A 22,778-nucleotide genomic window follows, 5' to 3' on the forward strand; every position below is an offset into this window, starting at 1 on the left:
TATTTAAAAATGGAAAATAGTAGCACAAATCAGAATGAGACTAGTTTCATGGTCCTTAAATTTCAGTTTAAGTTGGGCCTGTAGATAAAGCATATGTTAGAGAAACAAGTTATAAATACAATGACAAATGACTCATTAAAAAGAACAAACAACCTACAACAAAATAACCCCACAAACCCAAAACCAAGCAGTGTAGTTCCATCAGGGCCTGAAACAAAACTTGGCTCACATGCGCAAAACAGGTTCTTCATAATTCACGTCACTTACAAAAGCTTTTCCTTTGAGTTCAGAGATGATCTGTAGTTTTGAGTAAATGGCAGAATGCTGACAAACTCTGATGTACCTGTCCTATCATTTATGCTGCTTTCAACGAAGTAAAACAAAATGAAAATCAGGCAGTCCTCCGCACAAGGTAAAACAGAAGGCCACTGCTAAATCTTTGCAGTGTGATTTTGCTGAAGTGATTTAATGTTTCTGTAATAAGCAGTAAGCTGTGATGTCTGGGACTGCAGATGGATTTTGTCATTCATGCTGCTTCGTTCACAACTTTGTTCAGGAAAAAAGAATATAGCGAAGTGCGTCACTCAGTGTCAAAAGACCCAGCAGTCTTTTTAGTGGGCAAGCGTATATTTTCTGGTGGTCGATACGAGAGGGAGCTCATTTTTGTAGTGAGACTTGGATGTGTGCTGACATTTGGTGGAATGTATTTTATTAGCTGAAGGAAGTATTTTTTAAAGTTTTTTCCAAAGAAAACATAAAAAAAAGGATTCAAACAATTATTAAAGTAAGCGATGCAAATAGTAAAGGGCATAGCTGTATCCACAATATCAGTGATTTTGCAGTCTGTTATTACATGTAATTGAATTAATACATCCAGAAAAGTGAACACTTGATGAGGAATCCAGGAAAAGAAGAAGAAAAATACTATTGCCACAATCATCTTAAAAATGTCATCATTTCTGGTCTTATTTCTTTGAATTTGATATGCCTTCTTCAGGGTCTTCCAAATCAGGGTGTAGCTTGTTAGTATGATAAGAAAAGGGATCAAAAATCCCAGTAAATTCTTGGATAAGCCTAACCCAACCCTCAGTGTTGTGTTATTGTTGTCATATCGAAAGCCACAGACTGTCATGTTCAAGTTCTCCGCAAAAAATATATTACGATGAATGATAACGGGCAAACTGGCCACACCAGCAAGGAGCCAGATGACAATGCAGGTTACTCTGGCAACAAACATGGTACGCCGGATTCGTGACTTCACTGGATGTACTATGGCCAGATAGCGGTCGATACTAAGGCATGTGAGTAGGAACACACTGGCATACAAATTGAAACTGATTCCTGCTGATGCTAGCTTGCATAAACAGTTGCCAAAAGGCCACTGGTATTCCATGGCCGTGTAGGCTGCCCAGAGTGGCAGAGTTATTAAAAAACACAAGTCAGCCAGCGCCAGGTTTAGCAGAAAGATGCTGGCCACTGTTTTTAATTTCATGTAGCAGTAAATGACAATAACGACCAGGCTGTTCCCAAATATGCCTATGATGAAGATGATACTGTAAACAGTTGGAACCATAATGTAGATGTAACTGTGCCTTCCTGAAACAGGACAGTCGACGTGAATTCTCTTAACAGTTTCTTCAGTAGAATAGTTTGGGACCATCTTGATCTCTTCTGCTGTGGCCTTGTTTCAGGGAAACAGTGTGAAGATCAAACCTGTTGGGGGGGGGGGAGAGCAAAAAGAGGAAATAAAAATAGTTCATGAGGGATTTAGGGTGTTTTTTGTTTTTTTAAATTTCAATTAAATCTCAAGATTTTCTGTTTAACTGGGGATACGAATCATTGTAGCAAATTCCATTTCTTACTCATAAGACATGGAATAGTCAGCAGTTAATCTGCTTTTCATTAACTGACTTCTGCCTATGACTTTCAGTTGAAAACTAGGTTGTAGGTACTCCATTATTATTCGCTACTTTTCCTGAAAAACTTAAATGGAAAGCAATGAAACAGATTTTTCCCCTTTTAATTTTTATTCATAAATATATGGTATTATCTCTCTACTGGTGTTCCTTTGCTTTTCTTTCCATGCGCTTGTCTCATACAGCTAATGCTACTGGTGTTTCATGCTTTTCCTCAATTTTATAATTTCTGGGCCATATCCTGCCCTCATTGTCAGTGAAATCAGAATTTCCTTCCAAAAACATGAGCGTAGGGTTCTTTTCTGGCTTTGAATAGAAGTAGTAATCAGGTCTGCAATCTGCAAGTTGTGAACGTGCAGTTCATTCTCTGCAAAACTTTACCCTGACACCATAGATAGCAGTTGCCTCAAATACAAAGCACTTGTTTATCTGGAACTCACATTGACTTGAGTGGGAAATTCACAATGTGTGTTCCTCTTGAATCATTTCTTGTTTGGAAGGCAGGTGGATGAAACCAGCAGTTTCTTTTACTTTGCTCTTTGCTGACTTGGAGCAAAAGAGTAGATTATATGTTGCAGCCTTGCTGCTATACCGATAGGAGGAGATTTAATCTGACTCTACAGGGACCTGGAAGTGAGCCATGCAGTGTGTAACAGTTTAGCAATAAATAATAACAATTTTAAAATGCCCAAATCAACCCAAGAATACTGATTCTCAGCCCACAAAAACTGAAGGGAAAATTCTTTTTCTATAACAGGCGTGTCTTGATAATCTTGATCATTACAGCTTCTTGAAAATACTGAGAAAGCAGAGAGCCAACATCTTAAACTGATCAATTTATATCTGCTAAGACAGTCATAGAGTCATTAAGGTTGGAAAGGGCTTCTGAAATCATCTAGTCCAAACATCCACCTACCACCAATACTGCCCCCTAACAACGTCCCTCAGTGCCACATCTCCACGGTTCTTGAACACCTCCAGGGATGGTGACTCTACTGTCTCTCTGGGCAGCCTGTGCCAATGCATCACCACTCTTTCTCAAGAGTGAAGAAATTTCTCTTGATATCGAACCTGAATCCTCCCTGGTGCATCTTAAAGCTATTCCCTCTAGTCCTAAAAGTCAAACAGAGCCAACACAGAAGCATTCAATGCCTTTGAAATAAACAAATGGAGGGGAGGGAAAGAAGGGAGGGAGAGCCACAGAGCTGTCTTTCAGTGTTTTCTCAACTGATTTCTATTTTAAAGTAGACCTTGCAGAATATAGCAGAAACAACAGTGCTAGGAGTTGGTTGTACATTGCTAATTTTCATTTACACTAAAAGAATCCAACAGATTTCTTTCAATTTTTTGAACAAGGTTCCAGATTAAAATACAACAATATGTTAATGAGCAAATGTTATGAAAATAATGACCCAAAATGGCAGATAGCTGTACATTCAGAGTCTTTACTTAGATTATTTTTTCCTATAATCAAGCGCTGTATCTCTCAAGCAAAGCTATCTGTATATCTCAGAAACTGTGCTTAAGCACTCTATCATTTTACTGTGTATGTTTAAAAAAAAAAAAGTACAAAGAAAGAAAAGAATTCAAATAAGAGTTATTTTGATCTCTGATGTGAATAGCCTTCTGCTGGACCTTAAATATTTAGAAGCTACCTAGATTCTGTCTGGCTTAGAAGTATGATGCTGAACTATGAATGACTGAAAAAAAAGAAAAAAAATCTCTGAAAATCCAAGCTTGTGCTTCTTTGTTGTTAATTAGTAACCTCGGAAATAGAGTCTAAGGATGTTAGAGAAGTCACAATTCACATTACTAACTTATGTTAAGTAAAAAGTGTTGAAGTCGTAATCTTAGACTAAGAGAAGTACTTCTAGACCACATCAATTCTATGGAAACTGTACAAATATGGCACTCGTTTGGTTTGCCAGAGCTTGTGTGTTTTGCAGGACTAATTTCCTTATTAATGATTTATGGCTTTAGCTGTGAGTCCAATACTAAACTTCCAGAGTGAATAAACAGCCAGTCTTCACTTAAAACAAAAAGAAAGAAAGGAAACTTAGAAAAATAAAAATAAAAATCAGTAGTTATTATCGCAGAGTAATTTTTATTGCTGTGTGCAGGATCCTGACAGCTGTCAGCCCAACCCAGTCTGTGCTGCTTGAAAACAAGATTAAGTGAAATATACTGGCTTTAAAACAAACAAAAAACCCTGTAATGTCACTTTTGTATAAACAGTATATATTCAGAAAGATACTTGCTCTTCCAGTAGCGTGGGCTGTGTTGTTAAGGAGGCAGTTGCTCATTATTTTCATTGCTAGCACTGACGTTCAAGGGTGGGCTGTGTGGGGCCCTGGGCAACCTGATGTAATGCCTGATTTAATGGGTGGTAACCCAGCCCACGGCAGGAGGGTTGGAACTAAATGATCTTCAAGGTTCTTTCAACCCAAGCCATTCCATGTTTCTGGTAAAGGCAGAATGCTACTGTGTTAATGACTGATGCGCTCCAGCTAGGAGACAAATCTTATTCCTAAATAGTTGACTTTTTCATCTTTGTTTTTAACAGGAAAGTGGCACACAGGTACACCTCTGCAAAGCCCATACAGGAGGTCTGGGGAAAAGCCATGCACTGAACACAGAATATGGGTTACAGTCAGTACCTTTTGAGCATGTCTCTCTTCGGCCCTCACTTAATTATGTTTTAAAATTCCTTTTTTTCCCCTCTTAGTGCTCTATTTTAAGGTCTGCATCAGGAAGCTGATTCAGTAAATCAAATGGGGCAATCTCAAGACTTAGGATCTTGATATTTCTGGATATTGGAATATCTAGTTAATTCCAGCCAATGACAAACCTTTTGTAAAGATATGTAAATATCTACCAGGCTCCCTGATTTATTCTGTGAATTAGTCTTGATGCTTCAAAATGACACCATCTTTTTCTACCATGTTTAAGATGTTACAAAGTTAAGCAAATACAACTGATGTTACACATATGTACATATGTATTTTGATCACATATGGCAATTTGTGCTTATCTTGCTGGCTCTCACTGTGCCATATCTACAGTACCTGGTGTCTGGCTCTGTGGGAGGTCATCCTATTCATAGGGCAGGGAGCACCAACACAAAAAGACCTCAAGATAAATCCTCTTATCTCAGCCCTTGGTTGTGAAAGTGCTTGACAGTAAATAATAGATTCTGCAACACTGAAGTCTGGCAATATGTACCTTGCCACACCTACATGCTGGTGCTGTGTGCTCTGTTCACTACCACAGCCAGCGAATGGGGCTTTGAGCAACCTGGCCTAGAGAAAGGAGTCTTTCCTGTAGCAGGGGGGTTGGAACTAGATGATTTGAAGGTCCCTTCCAACCCAAATCACTTTTTATCTTATATCCTTTGCTTATTTATCCACTGAGATAGTGGTCAAAAGTTAGCACTATGAAACTGAAGTCAGCATTGCAAATCAGGCCTGCAGTAAAGTATGCAAAGCCCAATTAAGGTTGAGCAAGACATTTCTCCAAGACTAGATAAATGGTTATAAACACTTTATAAAAGCAGGTGCTTCCACACAGGATGTATTACAGACTACAGAAATAGTGGTTAGTGCAACTTTCTTCTCTTAGAATTCACCACAACAGAATAAACCACTGTCCACTTAAATGCAAGTACTGAAATTGTGCACACAGATAATTCCATTTAAAACATCTTAAATGACCTGAGTTAACATAATGATAATTGGATCATTTGAAGGCTGATACACAAGGAGCTTTTTCTACAAAGACTGAATTGAAGTGATTGTGAATGGCGTGGCAACATCAATCTTAAAGCAAATTATCTGGTGAGCAGCAAACCCCTGTTGTATGTTACTGTCCTGTTTGACCTTTTATCTTTTTTAATTACAATGATTATAATGAGTCACTGATAATGAAATGCTTGAGACTGCTCTACCGACTATTATTTACCACTTCATTCATTGCTTCTGTTGGGTGAACATGCATCCTAATTAAACTGCCTGTCGAAACAACAAGGAATGCTAGGCCCATACAAGGTAAACAGCACTCTGCCTGCTGAAAGATAAGATCACACTGACAGTGGCTTTCTGTGAGAACTTCATCAGCTATAAATAGGTAAGCAGATGTCACAAGTCAGTTTTCAAACAAAAAAAATGTGTTTTTAATATTTGCTTTGGTACAAACTAAGCAAACTGACTGAACAACCCTGCCACCGTTAGGAAATGTGGTGGTGCTTTTTTTTCTTCTGATGGTAGGTTATTTACTTTTCTCATAAATGAGATAATATTACCATGTTGGAGGATGATGCATTCTAATTTTATACAAAATTATTACACAGGGAGAAGAGGCTGTAAAATGTTTGGAACAGTATGTTCAGTATTGAACTATGTTTACTTTCCTGTGGTCCAAGCTTTTTCCCTCTATCTGGAGATTTTAGCTCCCACTCCTTTCCTAATTTCTTGTATTCTTTCTCTAATTGCTGAGAAACTAATGATACTTCCCAAATGCTTGATCTCACTGCTTTTTTTTCCTACCCAGCTTTGCAACCCCCGTGTTCACAGTATTTTTTAAATATAAATGTATTTTTTTTTTCCACTTCACGTCCTACTTCAGCCCCTTCCTTGCCTTCCTGGAGCTCCTGAGCAGAACCAAGCTGCTCAGGATATTCCACAAATACTTTGCACCAAATGCAGTAGGAATCCATCCAGAGAAAAGAATTACTGTTTAACAAATATGGATTTAGAAGATAAATGAACGTAAGAAACAAATTGAGTGCAGTTCCTGTCTGAGCAAACAGTCTTGCAGAAAACCTATGCTCATGTAATAATCATAAATCCATTCTCCAGAGCTGGGGGAAGGACAATTGCTTGGGAGCCCTGTGACTAATGTCCCCAGTATGAAGAGACTGGACATTCTGCAAAGCTGTATACATACCTTTCTCCTAGCTCTGTTGTTGCTTCTTCTAACAGCCAGTTTTCCTCACTCATAGCTTAACGAAGTATTTTTAGTCTACAGTTGATATGTGAATTGAGAAGGGTGAGAGCAATGCAGACACTCAAGCAGTAAGGACACTATCGTGGCCTTGCAGTGTGTCCGGGCCTCCTGTCATCACTACTGCTATCTTCCACAGAGGTCAGTGTCTGACTTCGTGCTGAGTGACAATAAGCAAACATACTGCTGAACTGTAACTGCAGCAGGCAGTGTGGAACTGGAACCTTGTCTGTGCATTGGCTCAGGAGCAGCAAGAACAGAAGTAAGCTTCAAAAGATCCTTATTTGTAACTGTCAAGTTGGGTGCTGCTTTGGCAGTTTTGGAACAAAAAGTGATTTGATATGAGAACAAGTAGAATTTACGGAATCTTGTAACTTGGCCTCTGCATAGATGTCCTCCTATTCAGTCTTGCATAAAGCAACTGCTGCTGCACTGAAATTGCTGTCAGTTTTGAGGTGCTTGCTTTTACTATGTGCCTGAGTCGTAGTGAGGTACTTAACTTTTTACTTCAGAAGTATCAGCTCTAGTACTTTTGAAGAAAAAAACCCCCGTATAAATGTGTATTTGTACGACCTATGCTAATATATTTCTACACTCAATTATTATTCTTACTTATTCCATAAGGTAGGTGGAGTGTCATCCATATTCATGCATTTTGCAGCAGTGGGACACTGATCTGAAATAAATTTTAATTAACTTGTGTTTTGCTTACACTATCTTAACGTGCAGCAATTAAACTTTTATTTGTGCTTTATTACTTTTACAACTGCTGCTTTGAATCACATAGAGGAGATGTGTACTGGTGTTCTCTTGGCAGTCCTGCATTGCAGAACTGTAAATTTATGTGTATATACATATATAAACTATACTTAAGAATAAAATATTTATCTTTTTATATGTAGATTCTTTCTCCTTGCTGGAGCTGACAGAAAAATAATAACTTTGTGCTAGCTTTATGTACGTGATGCATAAAGTGCCAATATCTTCATAGGATTTGCTTCCTCAGAACTCTAAATTGTTTATCACTTGGTTTTTAGCTAGCAGAAGACTAGTTATTGCTACCTTGTAAACAGAAATTGTTTATCTACTCTGACCTTCTCTGTAAGAACTTTTCTGTATTTATTTCTTGCACGTTTCAAGAGTCTGTCCTTCTGTATGATGGCTTTCATAATTTATGCTGAAAAGAATGAGCATCTCTGCTGTGTGTTTTCAGAGGCTGCTCTCATTAATCTTCCCTTCCTAAATGTCTCTCAACTTTACTCAATTTTAGACAAATTTTATGTGTGAAAAGGGCAGATAAAAAGATGTTTTCATCTGGAAACATCAATGCTTGAGGAGTGAGTGAATATTGAAATCAGGCAGGAGGAGGCTACTCTGAATGCATTGCTTTGGGTACGGGAGGAGGAAAATGTGCAGGAAAATAAGACAGTTTAGCACAGTGATACTTGAATTGTTTTGGAATTTAACTAGTATAATACAACTTTTGACCACTAGAGGTCCGTATTTCCTATTTAAAAATAACTATTTCATATTCAAGTGTCTTCAGTTTTCAAAATACCACCTTCAAGATTATTGAAGATGTAAATACAAAACAAAATTCTATCAAAAACATCTGTATTTATGTAAAGTATTACGTACCAGTGTGAGCCACTCACATTTTCTTTTATTACATACTAGTTTATATCTAATTTCCTTTATTCTAGTATGTTCATGGTTTTGCAGACTTTCAGTCCAGTTCTTGCACCAGGAAGTCACGGAGCAAGGCCCTGGCACTTTTAGACATATGTAGTTAAATTATAAAGCTTTGCATTGGCTTAATAAAAAAAATAAAAAATAAAAAATAGGGAGAGTAGAAGTATAATTTACCTAAATAACGTAGGAAGAAAAAGTGGCACCTACACAGTAAACTACATTTCTTTCTAAACTATGCCTGTTATTAGTCAAACCATAATTCTTCCAAATATCAGACAGAAAGTGATTCTAAGTTATTTTGACTCAAATGTGTATTTCAAGGAAGTTTTTATTGCTGAAAAAGCAACTTCAGAACTAATTTTGTGATGAAAAGGCAATGTGATCCCACACAGCTTTTATTATGCAAATAGTGATTTTTAAACTGCGTAGAATGTATTTTTTGAGTTGTAAACAATTTCATCGTTTGAAAATTTAAGTATCTTTTCCAACCACACCGACCCAAATCGTCTGTTCTACAGTATCTAGAACCCATAAAATGTTTCAAGGCCTCAATCAATTGAGGCTGTGATCGCTCCACACTGGTGTGCTGTATTACCAGATCACCTTCTGACCACTTTTGTTTGAAAGGGAGATGGAACAACCCAGAGGGCCAGTCTTGTCACTGCAGCTTGTTCTTAGACAGCCCTAAGAGTCTTCTGTTAATCCCCAAAGTTTTGGAGGCAGTTGAGAAAAGTGCCATGTTCTGCATGGAGTGCAAGAGACTTGTTCTAGTTCTAGGACACTGTGACCCAGTCTGAGTCCCTACAACTGAAGGACTTTTAAAGCAAATATTGGCTTCAGAGAAGCAACACCTCTATTAAAGCTTTGTGGTATTATTAAGCATTTAGTAATACTTCTATGTAATATGCAACAAACCTTCTGGATGCCCTTTCCAACAGCTTACACTGCATTAACATTGCAGATGTTACAGTTAGCTGCAGGGGAAGTGAAAACTTGGACAACTTTTTCATGTACTCATGTAGTACTTGCAGGGTCCAGGAACACTGGAAATACTTATTTATGCAATTTAGTTCTTTGGCCACAGTTAACTACCAATTCCCTCCTCATCTGTTGTTTTTTGTTTTTTTTTCTCCTACGAAGAGTTGGGAAATCCTGATATCCACACTTCTACAAAGTTGTATTCCTTCAAGGAAGGATTGCTTAACTTCACTAGAATTTCTCAACCTCACTAGAACACTAGCATGGTGATTATAAGGTTATTATTATTATTATTATTATTTTTTTTTTTTACTAAAGTTTGTTGACTAATCCACAGATCATCAGATCATTCATTATGGATAGCCAAAAGTATAGTAACTGACTTTTAGTAAGTATTTTAGTTCATAGATTTCATTTTTCTGGTGTTCTAGGCTAGGGCTTAACACTAAACATTGTTCTCTGGGAGTTTTTCATATATAAGCACAAAATTTAGTTTCCTCCATTAAACAGCTGAGAAAAACCATTCTGAGGTTCAATAAATGTAAATGTGCACTCCATAACACTGCAGGACTCACCATTCTCACCATGCACTGTGTTTGTTTATCTAATCTCTTGGGAAATTTTGGTGAGGTGGAGGTTTTATACATCATTTGCTCTGGCTTGACAGTGTACCCAGTCTTCTGGGTAGCTTACAGCTTTCCATGTAACTTTCTGGTCTCTTCCTTCCTTGTTTATCCTTGAGAGCAATCTGTTCTCGTTCTTTGACCAAGACTGTAACAAAGTACTGCAAACTCTCTGGTGTTTAGTATGACTTAAGGAAATACAATACATACACTACTTAAGTGATAGGAATGTAAAGTTATCCATATAGCACTAACTTTAAAATTGAAAAAAAAAAATAAAATGAGAATGTAAAATAAATTCCTAGCTTAAGACTTCTAGTTCAGTGTTCTTAAACTGAACATCAAAAGGCAAAGCTTCAGAGAAGATGATATCTGAAAATGGAATCTCTAAGTGATATCCCCATGTCCCAGTCCTGGGACACTTGCTCAGGCTTGTCAGAAATGAAGATCTTCTTTCTCTCATTTAGGTTATTAACCTATACCCAAATTCCTTTTTAAAAATGAGTTGAAGCAGAAGATGGTCCCTCTTTTTGTTTATACCACAGGGTAAAAAATGGCCATTTTTTTCTAAAAGACACAGAAGACAATTGGATATATCAATATTTCTAAATGAGGCCATTAACTATCATTACCCATCAGCATGGATTATTATTTATTATTGTTATTATGGAATCTCTGTTCTATCAATTAGTTTTACCTGAAAGGAAGATTGGTGATAAATGAGAGAAAAAAAATTCACAATCAGTATGCAAACCTAAAGATTACTTAACAGGGACTTATCAGCACCTCTCTTTTTTTTAACAGCCCCATTTAAGGCATAATGGCAGAAAGAGAAAAGTCTTTCAAATCATGGCAGTTCTAGAACTTCTAACATTTTCAACATTAACCTGTAAAAATTTTTGAAGGGCAACATAAGATGCTGTTTTATTCTAAACATACAGTTCAGTGTACATTCATAATTTCAGATGTGATGTCTCGTTATGTAGGTACCCTTAGGGTATTTGGAAGTACCCAAAAGAGTCCACAGTTAACAAGAATGAAGCCATCAAGTCCCAGAACGAATAAAAGTGAGATTAGTTTGAGCTGTGAAAGGTTACGTGATGCACAGTTACTTTCTCCAAATGATAGTAAATGAGTGGATTAACACATTTCCTTTATTGCAGCCAGAATTGCCTATATAAAATATAGTGTGCCCCATGTGATTATTTTTAATAAAAGACAGAAATCAAATTCAGGTTTGCTAAGAGCAAGTGAAATAACTTGATGAATTTTAAGTTTCTATTTTGATAGCTTAGTTCCATGGAATAAGAAGTTTTAAAGTATTTTTTTAATTGCACAGCAGTGCACATTCTACACAAATGTAGCTTCTGGACACCTAACCACACATCTATTAGCATCATTATTTCCATGGAGAATGAACTATAAACTTCTACAGTGAACTCCGCCAACCTGAGGCATAAGGGAGCTGTTATTAATTCTTGGCTTCACTCAATTCTATGTTCCAGCCTTACATTAAAAAGGCTTTGGAGAGACAAGGTGGGGGAGGACTTACTGAAGTAAAAAAGCACCGCTGAAAGTGCTTATCCGGTCTCCTATCAGAAGAGGACATATCACATATGAATTCAGGTCACGTATAAGAATCACGGTTTGACTTACTGGGTACATCTTATACCTATTAATCAGTTTATGCCTTTAAAGCTATGTGGTGCTCTTCACTGGATCTTGTGGGTATCTTCATAAGCATATGAGCTTAAGCTCATAAGCACTAACAGCCATTTTTCCTTCCCAAGTCAGGGGAGAAAATCTGCAGAGTGCTCAGAGCTTAATAAGGAGTTACAGTTTTCCATGTTGTTGGGAATATCTTCAGTCTCTGATCATTCACTCTTGCTGAAGTGAATGTCTTAGTGAGTCCTTAGTTCTGCTATCAAGATATCTGTACTACTCATTGGTTTCACAAGTTGAGTGGAACACAGCTATCACCTGGAAGGTAGTCTTATTTTGGGAAGGCCACTTCCACAGCTTGCTCTGAAGGCAAAACAAGAGCCTTTCTCCTCTGCTGTTGCTCAAGGATGAGACAACGTTATGAGCAGCACAGAAATATCTACTGGTTTAGCCTGAAGATCTGCTCTTTTTAACAATGTTTGAATATACAAAGACAGCACCTGCAGCTGAAGGTACAACTCAGAGGTACCAGTTGTTCCAAGCATTGCTATGACAAGAACTGGACCTGGCAGGAAGAAACAGTACTCAGATGGCTACCTTCATGGAACTGAGGAATGAAAGGCAATGTTGATGAAATGATGCACATATAATTAGCAAACTGAGCTCACATCAAATACTTGAGAAAAGGTGAGTTTCCTGTTTTCTTTTCTCACTTGTATGATCTCGTTTTTCAATTTAACCAGTTGATTTGTCTGTACTTCAGTCACCTTCTCATTGTCTAGTTCTATTAAAGAAACTTGCATTGTAGTGGTAGCAGTCAAGCTATTCTGATGATGGCACAATATTCCCACTGCAAATCTTTAAAACTTCTTGAAAACAAAAGTAATGTGGAGTCTAAAAATGTCAAAGATCCTGTGACAGAAGTGATGGAACTGCATTTCTGTACTTCCTTGTAAAACAGTAAGAAAGGTGCTACAAGACTTTATGTGCATAAATTTCCTCTAAGTTGTAGAGCACATCAGCAATATTTGACCAGTATGGAAATACTATGCTGTGTGTGAGGCCTTACTTATATACATTAATCCTCAAAGAGACTTCTACCTGCCATTAAGCTAAATACGGGTGGAGCCTTGGGGGGATCTAAAGCTATTTATGTCTAAGAACACACAGTCCTATCTGCAGATTATACTTTGTAGTTCTACTTTTTTTTTTACCTAAAAATATAGAAGATACATAGAAATATATATAAAAATGTGAAATGATAAATAAACTAGAGGAGGCTTCTCAAGTTTGAGAAATGCATTGTGCAGGGCAATACAGGCATTTTCATCTGCAGCAACAGCTAATCTGTCAAAGTGGTAGAGACAAAAAAAAATTTGCACACAGTTATTTATGAGGCTTTCATTCATGTAAAAAGCTCTAATGAACTGCACTCCTGCTTCTCACCTATCACCAGTGGTTAAAGTGACTGATAAATTTTAGTAGCAAGAACATTAACTGAAAAACAAGCACTCGTGCAGATGCGGCATTCATACATGGACAAAGACATACCAAAGTCACTAAAGCACCTTGTCATGTTAGTTAAAACTTCCACGTTAGCCAGTACAGCATTGCATTTCTAGTAACCTGGCTGGTGACTCCTATCAAACTTCCTGCTAGTCAAGGCATTATGGCTCTGGGGAAAAACAAATCTTATGCTGAGCATTTTTTCTTTTGACTTCATTGTGAAAAATATTGTTTGTCTTACTGGAGAAGTTCTAAAGCAAAAGCAAGTGTATTGTGAATTTCTGTGTAAGGAAATGAATGTTAGATTTCAACGCCCATGTTCAAAAGACGCTTTGTTTTCCATGTGTCATAATTCAGCCCTGCATATCAGGACTTGGTTCACTGGGTCTGATTGAGACACTTGATTATTTTTGTTATATAATTAATTTAGATATTCTTATGGTGGGAAAATACTGCACTATGGCAATCTGCCTCAGAAAAGACTTTTTTTTCCTTAAATGAAAATGTTAGTAACAGCCTGGAGGGAAAAGTTAAAAGATTAAAAGCACAGGATCAGCATGGAGGCTTCTTAATGAATACCTCATTAGGGTCAGAAAAAAGGAAACCAAAGGCAGAAAGGAAAGAAAATAGTATGGGTAACTGCTGAAGTACAAGAGTTATTCAGACCTCTTCCCTCCTTCCTTCCCCCCCAAAATCTTTTAAAATGGTAATGCAGTTAAACCCAAGAGAAATTAGTGGCATTGTAGCTGTTAGTAAGTGTAACATGGAGAACATAGAGGCCCAGTCCTGCTTTCACTTAAACAAAACTCCTCTTAGGGGACTAGGAGAAAATCTGATGAGCAGCCAAACACGAAAATAAGCGATGCATCTGTGATTTTTTTGATACAAGTCAGTTGGATTACTAAGGTGCTAAGGGGTTAATCAAAGAGAATGAAAGCTCAGAGTCAGATACCTTAATTCAAAACAGTGTGGAAGGTGTTACTGCCCATGAAAAAAACAGATACTGTGATCCCTAGTGCTTTGTCTGGAAAGCTGCATGCTTAATAGAATGATAGCAAAATAGATGTTCTGCCAAATGTGTATAGCTTGTTTCCTGTATGCTTTTTTTTCCCAACGTAAAATTTATTCAATTATTGAAATCTCTTTACCATTCTGGCTCTGAGAATTTTCCCTTATAGGTACTGAGTACCACCAAGAAAGATAACAAAACCAAGAAGGATGGCACAGCCCAAAAAGGTGAAATGCACCTGCCCTACCCTGCTTCTCCCTCCCCAAATAACCCAAACCTGATAAAAATAAACATCACCCAAATCCACTAAAAACAAACAAACAAAAAACACCACAAGGGTAAGCTCACATGCTGTGAATCATTGCACTCTGAGTAAAATGCACTCCTGATTTTCAAGCAAACATAACTGAGAAGGATAGCACTGTGCACTCCAAAATATGCCACAGTAGCTCTACTCACTGCTAGGAAAACTATTAATTGAGGTGAGGAATATATGGCTGTCCTGCACTGATGTGACTTTTCCTGATGGTATGCATAAGAACTCTTGGTGAAACGAAACAGCATGATAACAATGTACTTGCATTCAAAATATTTTTAAGCCCTTTTTAAAAGAGTTTTTTTGGAAAGCACGTGCATAAATATATATATATATATATTTTTTTTTTTTTTTTTAACCCAAATAAAAGCTTGATTTAAGGAAAAACTGCAACTCTCCTAACATAAGTTGCTGTTGGTCAGTTAACAAAGCCAATAGTAAAACAGAGACAAATCCAGCAGAAGAGTTACAGTTCCACTTAGAAAACAAGTGTTTTCCTGACCCACATGAACTGCAGTACCTGAGGAGGAAGAAATTTCTGGGCAGCTACCAAGAGTGGTAGTTGACTCAGTCTTGGGTTCATAGGGAGGAAAGGAAAACTGTATAAACATTTAGTTTGAGGTTACACGAATTAGGGGAGAAGAGAGAAAAGCCAAAAAAACAATTTTTGTGAAGAAAAATAAGGAGACGCACATCTTATAAACCATGCCCCATTCAGTCTAACTTTATAAATAAACAACTTCAATCTGCATCTTTGTATGTCATGTGCTGGCTGCTTTGAGCAAAGGGTCTGCCCAGGCTGTAATGATGCTAAAGGAGGGTTAAATTGAGGATAACTGCCAACAGAACATTTTTAGGGAAGTCAGCTAGTGCATTTTTCTCCCTTGCGTAAGCCCCCCAGCATAAAAGTACAGCTGTTCAGTGGTTTTCTGGAATGTTTTACTATTTGCATGAGTCCCTCTGAGCTAAAAACGCTGAGGCACAGTGCTCTCATTTAGTGTTACCCTCTCAATTTTCAGAAAATGGAGAGGACTCAGGAATGCTGCTTTATTTTGTATTTTTGTTCCTGTTTTTCATCTACTGACTATTAGACTCCACTAGCCAGCTATTGATCAGAATTTGTCAAATTGGTTTGACCCAGAAATACAGGAACAGATGATTTAGCTGAAAACAAGCATTTGGTTAAATCACTCTTTGTTCTGGCCTTAACTCTAATATTAGCCTTTACCTCAGACAGTGAAATACTGTCTAAACATTGCCCCTGCCCAAATTCAGTACCAGTTTCTTTAGATACTGCCAATGTTACCTTGTGCGGAAGCTGGCTTTTTGTCTTCAATCATGCCATTCGTTGCCAATCTGATCTCACTTTCCTGCTGAGAGGTAGTCTTCAGTTATTACCCATTTTCTGTGCCTATAAGAGAAATGCCACTCAGCTACAATAAAAGCACATAAACACCACAAATAGTAACCATGCATTCTAGCTAGTGTTGTTATATAGTGGAGACCTGGACAGTTTTGCTATCAAGCAAAAACCAAATAGAATGAAAATTGAAAAAGATGCCTAACAGCCCCAAATCTGTAGTTCTGTCAGATGATGGTGCAACAGAGAATAGTTAACAGCATGTCATTCTAAGCATGGTATTTTCCTACCCTTAGTTGCAATTCAGTTGAAAGCTCCAAGTAATTTTAGTCTAATCCATCATTTATCTGAGGATAAGTCAGTAAATCATTAGACCAGCTATTTTATTTCATGTGCACTTTGTCTCAATCACAACTGTTAGGATTTACAGTTAAGATCACCTCTTTTCACTCGCTTGTTACAGTGCAGGTAAGAAAAAGTGCAGATATCATAACTTCTTGTGTTTATTTGTCAGATTTGTTAAATTCCCCCAAATGTTCCAAAAACAACACATTCTTCTAGATAACATCTGTCAATTTTTTTTTTTTTTTTGGAGGGGGGCAAAGGATAAGTCTTAGAAGATGGCATATAAAATGGTATAAGTGTTCTGAGTACAATGACTTTATTGGTGAAAGTGATTTTAAGTGACACGTTTGTTGATAAAAATTGAATTTAAATACTGTGGTTAGCAAAAGCTTACTGGCTTGCTTTCACTGCAGGGTTTTAAGACCAGAAGGAGGTGGCACAAAACAACAAGATTAGTAATTTTCTGTGCAATAGGAAAAGTATATGGAAAAACATCTTCACTGGAACCTTTTTGACCTTCAGGATGCAGTGTTCGGACCTCCTGTTTGAGGGCCGTGCACCTTTACACTTGAAGTGTAAATCCTTCTGTGTCTATTTAAAACTCTAATGTATTTGAGCTAGTGTCTACATGCAAAATGTTCAACTTGGTGTAAAATTTTAATGCTAGAACTGCTCTCTGATTCACCTGTGAAATAATATCACACCTTTAGAATATAACCTGTCTGCATGTCTTCATAACTAGCTAGGTTCAATTCTCACTAAATGCAACCCTTTTATACCTGTTAGCCTGACATATACTAACCATACAAGAGTAAGAAAGAAGAAAACGTCTTCCCTTCATTTTCCCTTCTTTTGATAAGCAATACATATTTTGCATTTGTCTTCAGAATTCTACAAAATATTTAACATGTCTCTGTGATGCTGTGCACTCCTCTCTCCTAGGTTCTCAAACTTGATCCTAGCAATGCAGAGGCTGATTTCTTAAAAATAGTATAGATTCCTGAAGGAGAAACTGTCAGAAAATCAGAACTACTACCCAAGAATGCAGCAAAATTGCTAATTAAAATTTGAAAGGAACATACGGCAGAACACAATGTAAGTACAAAGGGCCAATGTATTTCTAATAGAATTGTTGCACAACTGAGAACATGAGGTGCAGACATCAGCAGGATGCCAGGTAAGGCTTAAAATTGCAGTGAGGGTACTGAAAGCCTGGATTAGCTAAACAACACAAAAAGACTGTTATGAGCCTGTAGTGACCGGGTTATACCATGTTCCAGCTCTCACAACTGTAAGCCTTATGAGGCTTGCAAGTCTGAAAGAATTTTGAGATTATACTCTCCGGAGAGAGATGATGGCTTAAAATGAAGATGTAAGAATTTGCCAGGGGTCTGATGTGAAATTAATTTTTAGCTTGCATTGGAATCAGGATGACATAATGCTGGCGCTTATTTCACTTCCTCTTTTCCTCTATGCTCTGTCATTTGTTGGAATAAGTATGATCCAGTTCCCCACTAAATAAGCAGTCTCCATTCTGACTGTGCTGATTCACTTACCTGCCCAAGCTCTCTTCGTTACAGCTTTGGGTGTTGGGGTTATTGCTGTTGTTCAGACCTCTTCAGGTTAGCATTTTGGTTGCCAGAGTAGATATGTTGCTTAGTTGCCAATATTCCTGTTGCAGACAGGTGAGAGTGGACTGCCTAAGTAGGTCTACCCTTAATAGCCCATTTCCCCAGTTCAGCTTTATGTGTAATATATTGAGATATAATTTTAGTTTATTTCACCTCTAAAGAATAAAATAAAAAAAAAAAAGCACAATATCAACCAAGTAGAGAGAGTCACAGTAGTTGATTAAAATAATGCACAAATATCCATGTCTACTATCCAACTCATGACAAAACTTATACTCTTATGAAGTCCCCAAGAGAGAAAAGGACAGTTGAAGTGTAGGACAGAGATGTGCCAGGCATTAAGAAACAACTGGGTGGTTCTCTCAGCGTGCTTAGATGCCCTAAAACATGGGCAGCAATGGTCTTAAGACAGTTTGTGAATACTCCTCATATTAGTAACTTCTGGATAGCAGGAAGGTCCAAGGATAAGATGAGAAAGTGATCAAGTACAAGTAATTTGTGACTGTTTATAAAACATTTTCATCCAAGATTATAACTCTGCATAAAAAGTTTAACTGGGACAGTGTAATAGGAGTTTGTACTTCATGGCAGCTTTAAACTACCACATTAATAAGCAGAGCCGTAGTGAAGAACCACAGGAAGTGCAAGTAGACTCCCTAGATGTATTCCTTTACAGAAAAGAGAATAAGAAATAGCAGTAATAAAGATGCATTGACTACTCACTATCTGAAATTTTTCATGTGAGGCTCTCCAACTCCTATACGCATGATTGTAAACACAGCCCCTATGTTTCAGCAGAATTATTCTAGCAAGTGTAAATAAGTCACTATCTTTGTTCAGCATGTCTCAGCTTCTGCAGTGCTACAACCAGTAGCAAAAAGATGCGTTTCCAGATACTTTTAGACATTGATCCAAACTAAAGATTATAATATTCAGCAGGTAGCACATGCAAATTTGGCATCTTGTTCTCAGCAGGTTGTGGAATTGTGACATTTTAAACTGGAAGGCAGCACTATCCTCACTTCTGCTGCACTGAGTTTCAGGCTGGCAATTATTGTATTTTAAGCCAGTAACTTCTAATTGCATTACACATATGCCGTCCAACCCAAGCAAGGTACATTTTCCAAGCAATAAGGCAGGAAATAGTTCTACTTTTGCTTTCCTCCAGTACAAAAATTAACTCTTTCCAACTACTATCTTGCTAAAAGTAAGGAGAGAATGAGACTGATGATTTCATGATAAACATGCCTTCCATCTCTTACTGTACTCAACCTCTTTATTTCTCTGTCTAGCAACATAAACTAGAGAGGGCATCAGAGAAATAACTGAGATTTCTCTGCTCTGCAGTTCAAGTAATAGGGAAAAGCAACAGAAATGCTATGTTCTTGATGGAAAGGCACACAGTTAAAATTCTTAATAAATGAATGAAAACTTAATCTGTAGACACTTCATATTTTTGAAAGATACTATAAAAGATTATGACGGCAACAAGCAAAAGGGACTGACACAGTCAGGAGTGTGAAACATTTGTCAGACAGAGCGGAAAGAGCCCTTCTAGATCACCATGGTAATTACCTGCTCCAGGCCATACTTAGTCCTTCTTGCTCAGGCAAAAATCTAATCATGTTAGTGGCGAAGGTGAAAAGGTATGACAGCCCCCTCTCCTCCTGCTCCTCGCCACCAACTAAACAAAAACATAATCCCTTTTTGGGGCTTTAATTTGCCTGAGTCTGTTTACTAGACTGCTCCATACTGTGTAACACAACAGTCAAAACAAGTACAGACACTAATGGATGGAAATTTACAGTGAACTGTAGCAAGCTCTGGACAGAATCCTGCTGTCACTTATTGCCATACAAGTCATTAACTCCAGTGTGTTTGTAGAAATATAAAAATTAGCAAAATTAAATCCTGAAAAGTTAGTGCTTGTCCATACCGTGATCTGATTGGTGGATTTGATTGGAAGAATAAGAGCTCCAATATCAATAAATGACTGGTGTTTTAACGTAGGGAGAGTAGGAGGCAGTAAGTGTTACAGAATTTCACCCGTTGATGTTGAAGGGCGTTCTGTATTCAGTTTTAAGAATCAAAGCTGTGCTCGGAAGTAGGAAGTAGGAAGTAGGTGTAAGTCTGGTTATGGAGACTGCATGCTACTTCAGTTTGGATGAAACCAGCACTAGTTGCTAACTGGTAGAAGTTGTACTGTCTGGCTTATTTGTTTCTTTTTCTTTTCTGAAAAGAAACGTATTTGCGGAAGTCTAGAAAATGTTCGGCACTGCTTTTGCTGATTTTTGTTTAGCTTACATCATAGATTTCAACACTAAAAAAAACGCTTTAAGTTCTCATCTGCCTATGCCTAGGGGTAGGAGGGCTGGCTGCTGGGAAGTGCCTGGCTGGTGCCATCTGGCAGAGGGTGCCTCGGCTTTATCTTCAGGCAGATGACAAAGACAGGAGAGCTCATGCACGTGGCAGGCTGTGAACGTGAGGGACGTCTGTCCGTCCGTCTCCAAAACAAGTACATGTCGGCTTAACAAGTGGTTCTCGGTGGGTAAGGTAGGGCGCGGGATTTAAATGCCTGCGTTTTGCCAGGATAAGGTGCTTCCTCTGCCAACTCCATCCTACCCATGCCCAAACGCAGCCGGACCCGACCCTACCTCACCAGCCACAGCCGCCTTCCTGCCCCCCGGGGCCCGGCAGCGCCCTCCCGGCCGAGCTCTCTCTGCACAGCCGCGGTCGGGGCCCCTCTTACCTGGCTCGGCGGAGGCCGTGCACCGCCGTAGCCCCGCACGGGCACACCGACGAGCGGGTGGCTCAGCCCCGTCGGCTCTGGCACGGCGCCGGGCTGCTCTCCTCAGGTCTCGCTGGGCTCTCCCTCCCCGGCCGCGCCGCTCCTCTCGCTCCGCTACCCGGCCCCTCCGTTTATAGCGGGGGGCGTTGCAGCCCAGCCCAGCTCGCCCGCTGTCTCTCCCACCCATCTCCCGGGACATCCTCCCTCTGACCCATCTCCCTCCCACTCCCCCCAGCCCTCCCGCCCTGCCCGCTGCGGAGTGCCCGGGATGCCGGGGCACGGCTTGGCTGGGCTCTGGGTTGTGAGCAGTGCCACGGAAGCGTGCTCGTGAGTTTGACCGCGGCTGTCTGAAGGAGAGCTCGAGAGCGCCGTGCAAACGCTTCCAGTTTCTCTAAGAATTCCACGGGCTGTGTATGAGCGAACCTGAAGCGATCCGATCATCACTAGTGAGGCTGCGATATGAATACAATAAATGTCAAACTTAATTCTGTGGGAGTAAAGGGAAGGAGGAAACAAGTCTGTTGACCCGCTCAGGGCACACATCCTAGGGATTTCCTAAGGGAGTGTGCGTGATCGTTTGTTTCTCTTTTTCTAAACCTGGATGTGGTGAACGGGATAGGGAGCTCCCTCTCCCAGGCAGTGTTTCTGAGGCTGATATGCTCACTAGGAACAGCATTTCCCAAGTTCTGTTTTATTTTAAAGTCCTCTGCCCGTCGTTATGGAGAGAGCTAATGCTTCCAATGGGACCTGCACATTGCAAATTGCTTTGTAATCTTTTTTACAGCGAGTGTGTTTTTGATAGCCCACTTAAGGAAGACACAGTGACCTAGGATGAGCTGGCAGTGTAACTTGGCTATGGCTAAGAGTAATTAGGACCTACAGCAATCTTAGTGCTAGAAGGCGGTACATCGTGAGAAAACATTTGGATCTTGCAATAATAACAACTTTAGCTAGTATAGTAATTGCTCTTTAACATCTGCACAGGAATAATCAGTAAGGAACTGTCTGGTTATAATCTGGTTTTAAAAATCTGCTAGCAGAAACAGAGGTTCCGATAGAGATGCAAAGTGCATTGCATAAATTTAATTGTTCCAGGCTGTCTCTGATGGATCATGGAGATACAAATTCACCAGTGACATAGTCCTTTGCCCTCATCTTGTTTGTGTCACGTCAAGAAAAAAAATCTGCCTTTTCATCACAGCACCAGTCAGGATCGAAGCAGTCTGTATTGGCTGCTTGCTGCCCTCCTGCCACTTGGGGAGTTTGTAATTGGCTTCCTCTCTGAGGAGATCGTGCTGAGATATTATCTAATGATGAACTGTGTGTGTGTTCACAGCTTTACTATTATGGGGACTGGAAGCTACTGCCAGTAAGTATTGTTCAGGCCTTTGCAGTCCCTGAAGCCAATTAACGCTGTTTGCTCTTTATTCCCATATATGTTATTGGTTGTGTTGTGTGGGTCTCCTGACATATGGGACACGTTTATTCGATCCAAATGTTTCTTTGTACATATGTGACTGATTACACAATTCTACTGAGTATAGATGAATTTGGTAGATATTGCTAGGGTAACAGGCACAGTTCTGTCTCAGTCCACCCTACTGGATGGAATTGGTAGGGAGGAGATCTCCGTAACGTGTTGCTTACAGGAGATTGTCCTCAAGTGATCTTTCAGTTCTCCTAAAGTTAAGCTGAAGGAACGGAATCCAAATCCAAATGCTGGTATCAAACCCTGTTGACTCTGAGTCACAAAATGCCCCTGGATGTGTGAATGACTGCCTTGGACCAGTCGTACCCTTTGTTACCTTCCATCAGTACAGGTTGGGGGATGACCTGCTGGAGGGGAGCTCTGCAGAGAGGGACCTGGGTGTCCTGGTGGATGACAGGTTGGCCATGAGCCAGCAGTGTGCCCTTGTGGCCAAGAGGGCCAATGGCATCCTGGGGTGCATTAAAA

The 22,778-nt window shown here is 39.1% G+C and overlaps 1 protein-coding gene across 2 annotated transcripts; it reads right to left on the reverse strand.

The window, feature by feature from the left end:
• Positions 1–220: 220 nt before the first annotated feature.
• AGTR1 (angiotensin II receptor type 1) lies at positions 221–20,866 on the reverse strand. 2 transcript variants are annotated; one of them, XM_042878392.1, is made up of 4 exons: positions 20,786–20,866; positions 17,962–18,077; positions 16,007–16,111; positions 221–1,713 (listed from the first exon to the last, which is right to left on the reverse strand). In XM_042878392.1, the coding sequence occupies exon 4, from the start codon at positions 1,658–1,660 to the stop codon at positions 581–583; it is 1,080 nt and encodes a 359-aa protein (XP_042734326.1). In that variant the 5' UTR covers positions 1,661–1,713; positions 16,007–16,111; positions 17,962–18,077; positions 20,786–20,866; the 3' UTR covers positions 221–580. The 2 variants fall into 2 exon arrangements, with proteins under 2 accessions (XP_042734326.1, XP_042734327.1); XM_042878393.1 differs by lacking the exon at positions 17,962–18,077.
• Between the last annotated feature and the right edge of the window lie 1,912 nt (positions 20,867–22,778).

Source organism: Lagopus leucura, unplaced genomic scaffold, assembly GCF_019238085.1.
Source record: "Lagopus leucura isolate 7727_CA_CO unplaced genomic scaffold, USGS_WTPT01 Super-Scaffold_100021, whole genome shotgun sequence".
In the NCBI taxonomy this organism is placed as follows: Eukaryota; Metazoa; Chordata; class Aves; order Galliformes; family Phasianidae; genus Lagopus; species Lagopus leucura.

What these genes read in the sequence shown, in the direction of transcription:
- AGTR1 (XM_042878393.1), bottom strand. Translation starts at nt 1,660, where the DNA reads ATGGTCCCAAACTATTCTACTGAAGAAACTGTTAAGAGAATTCACGTC.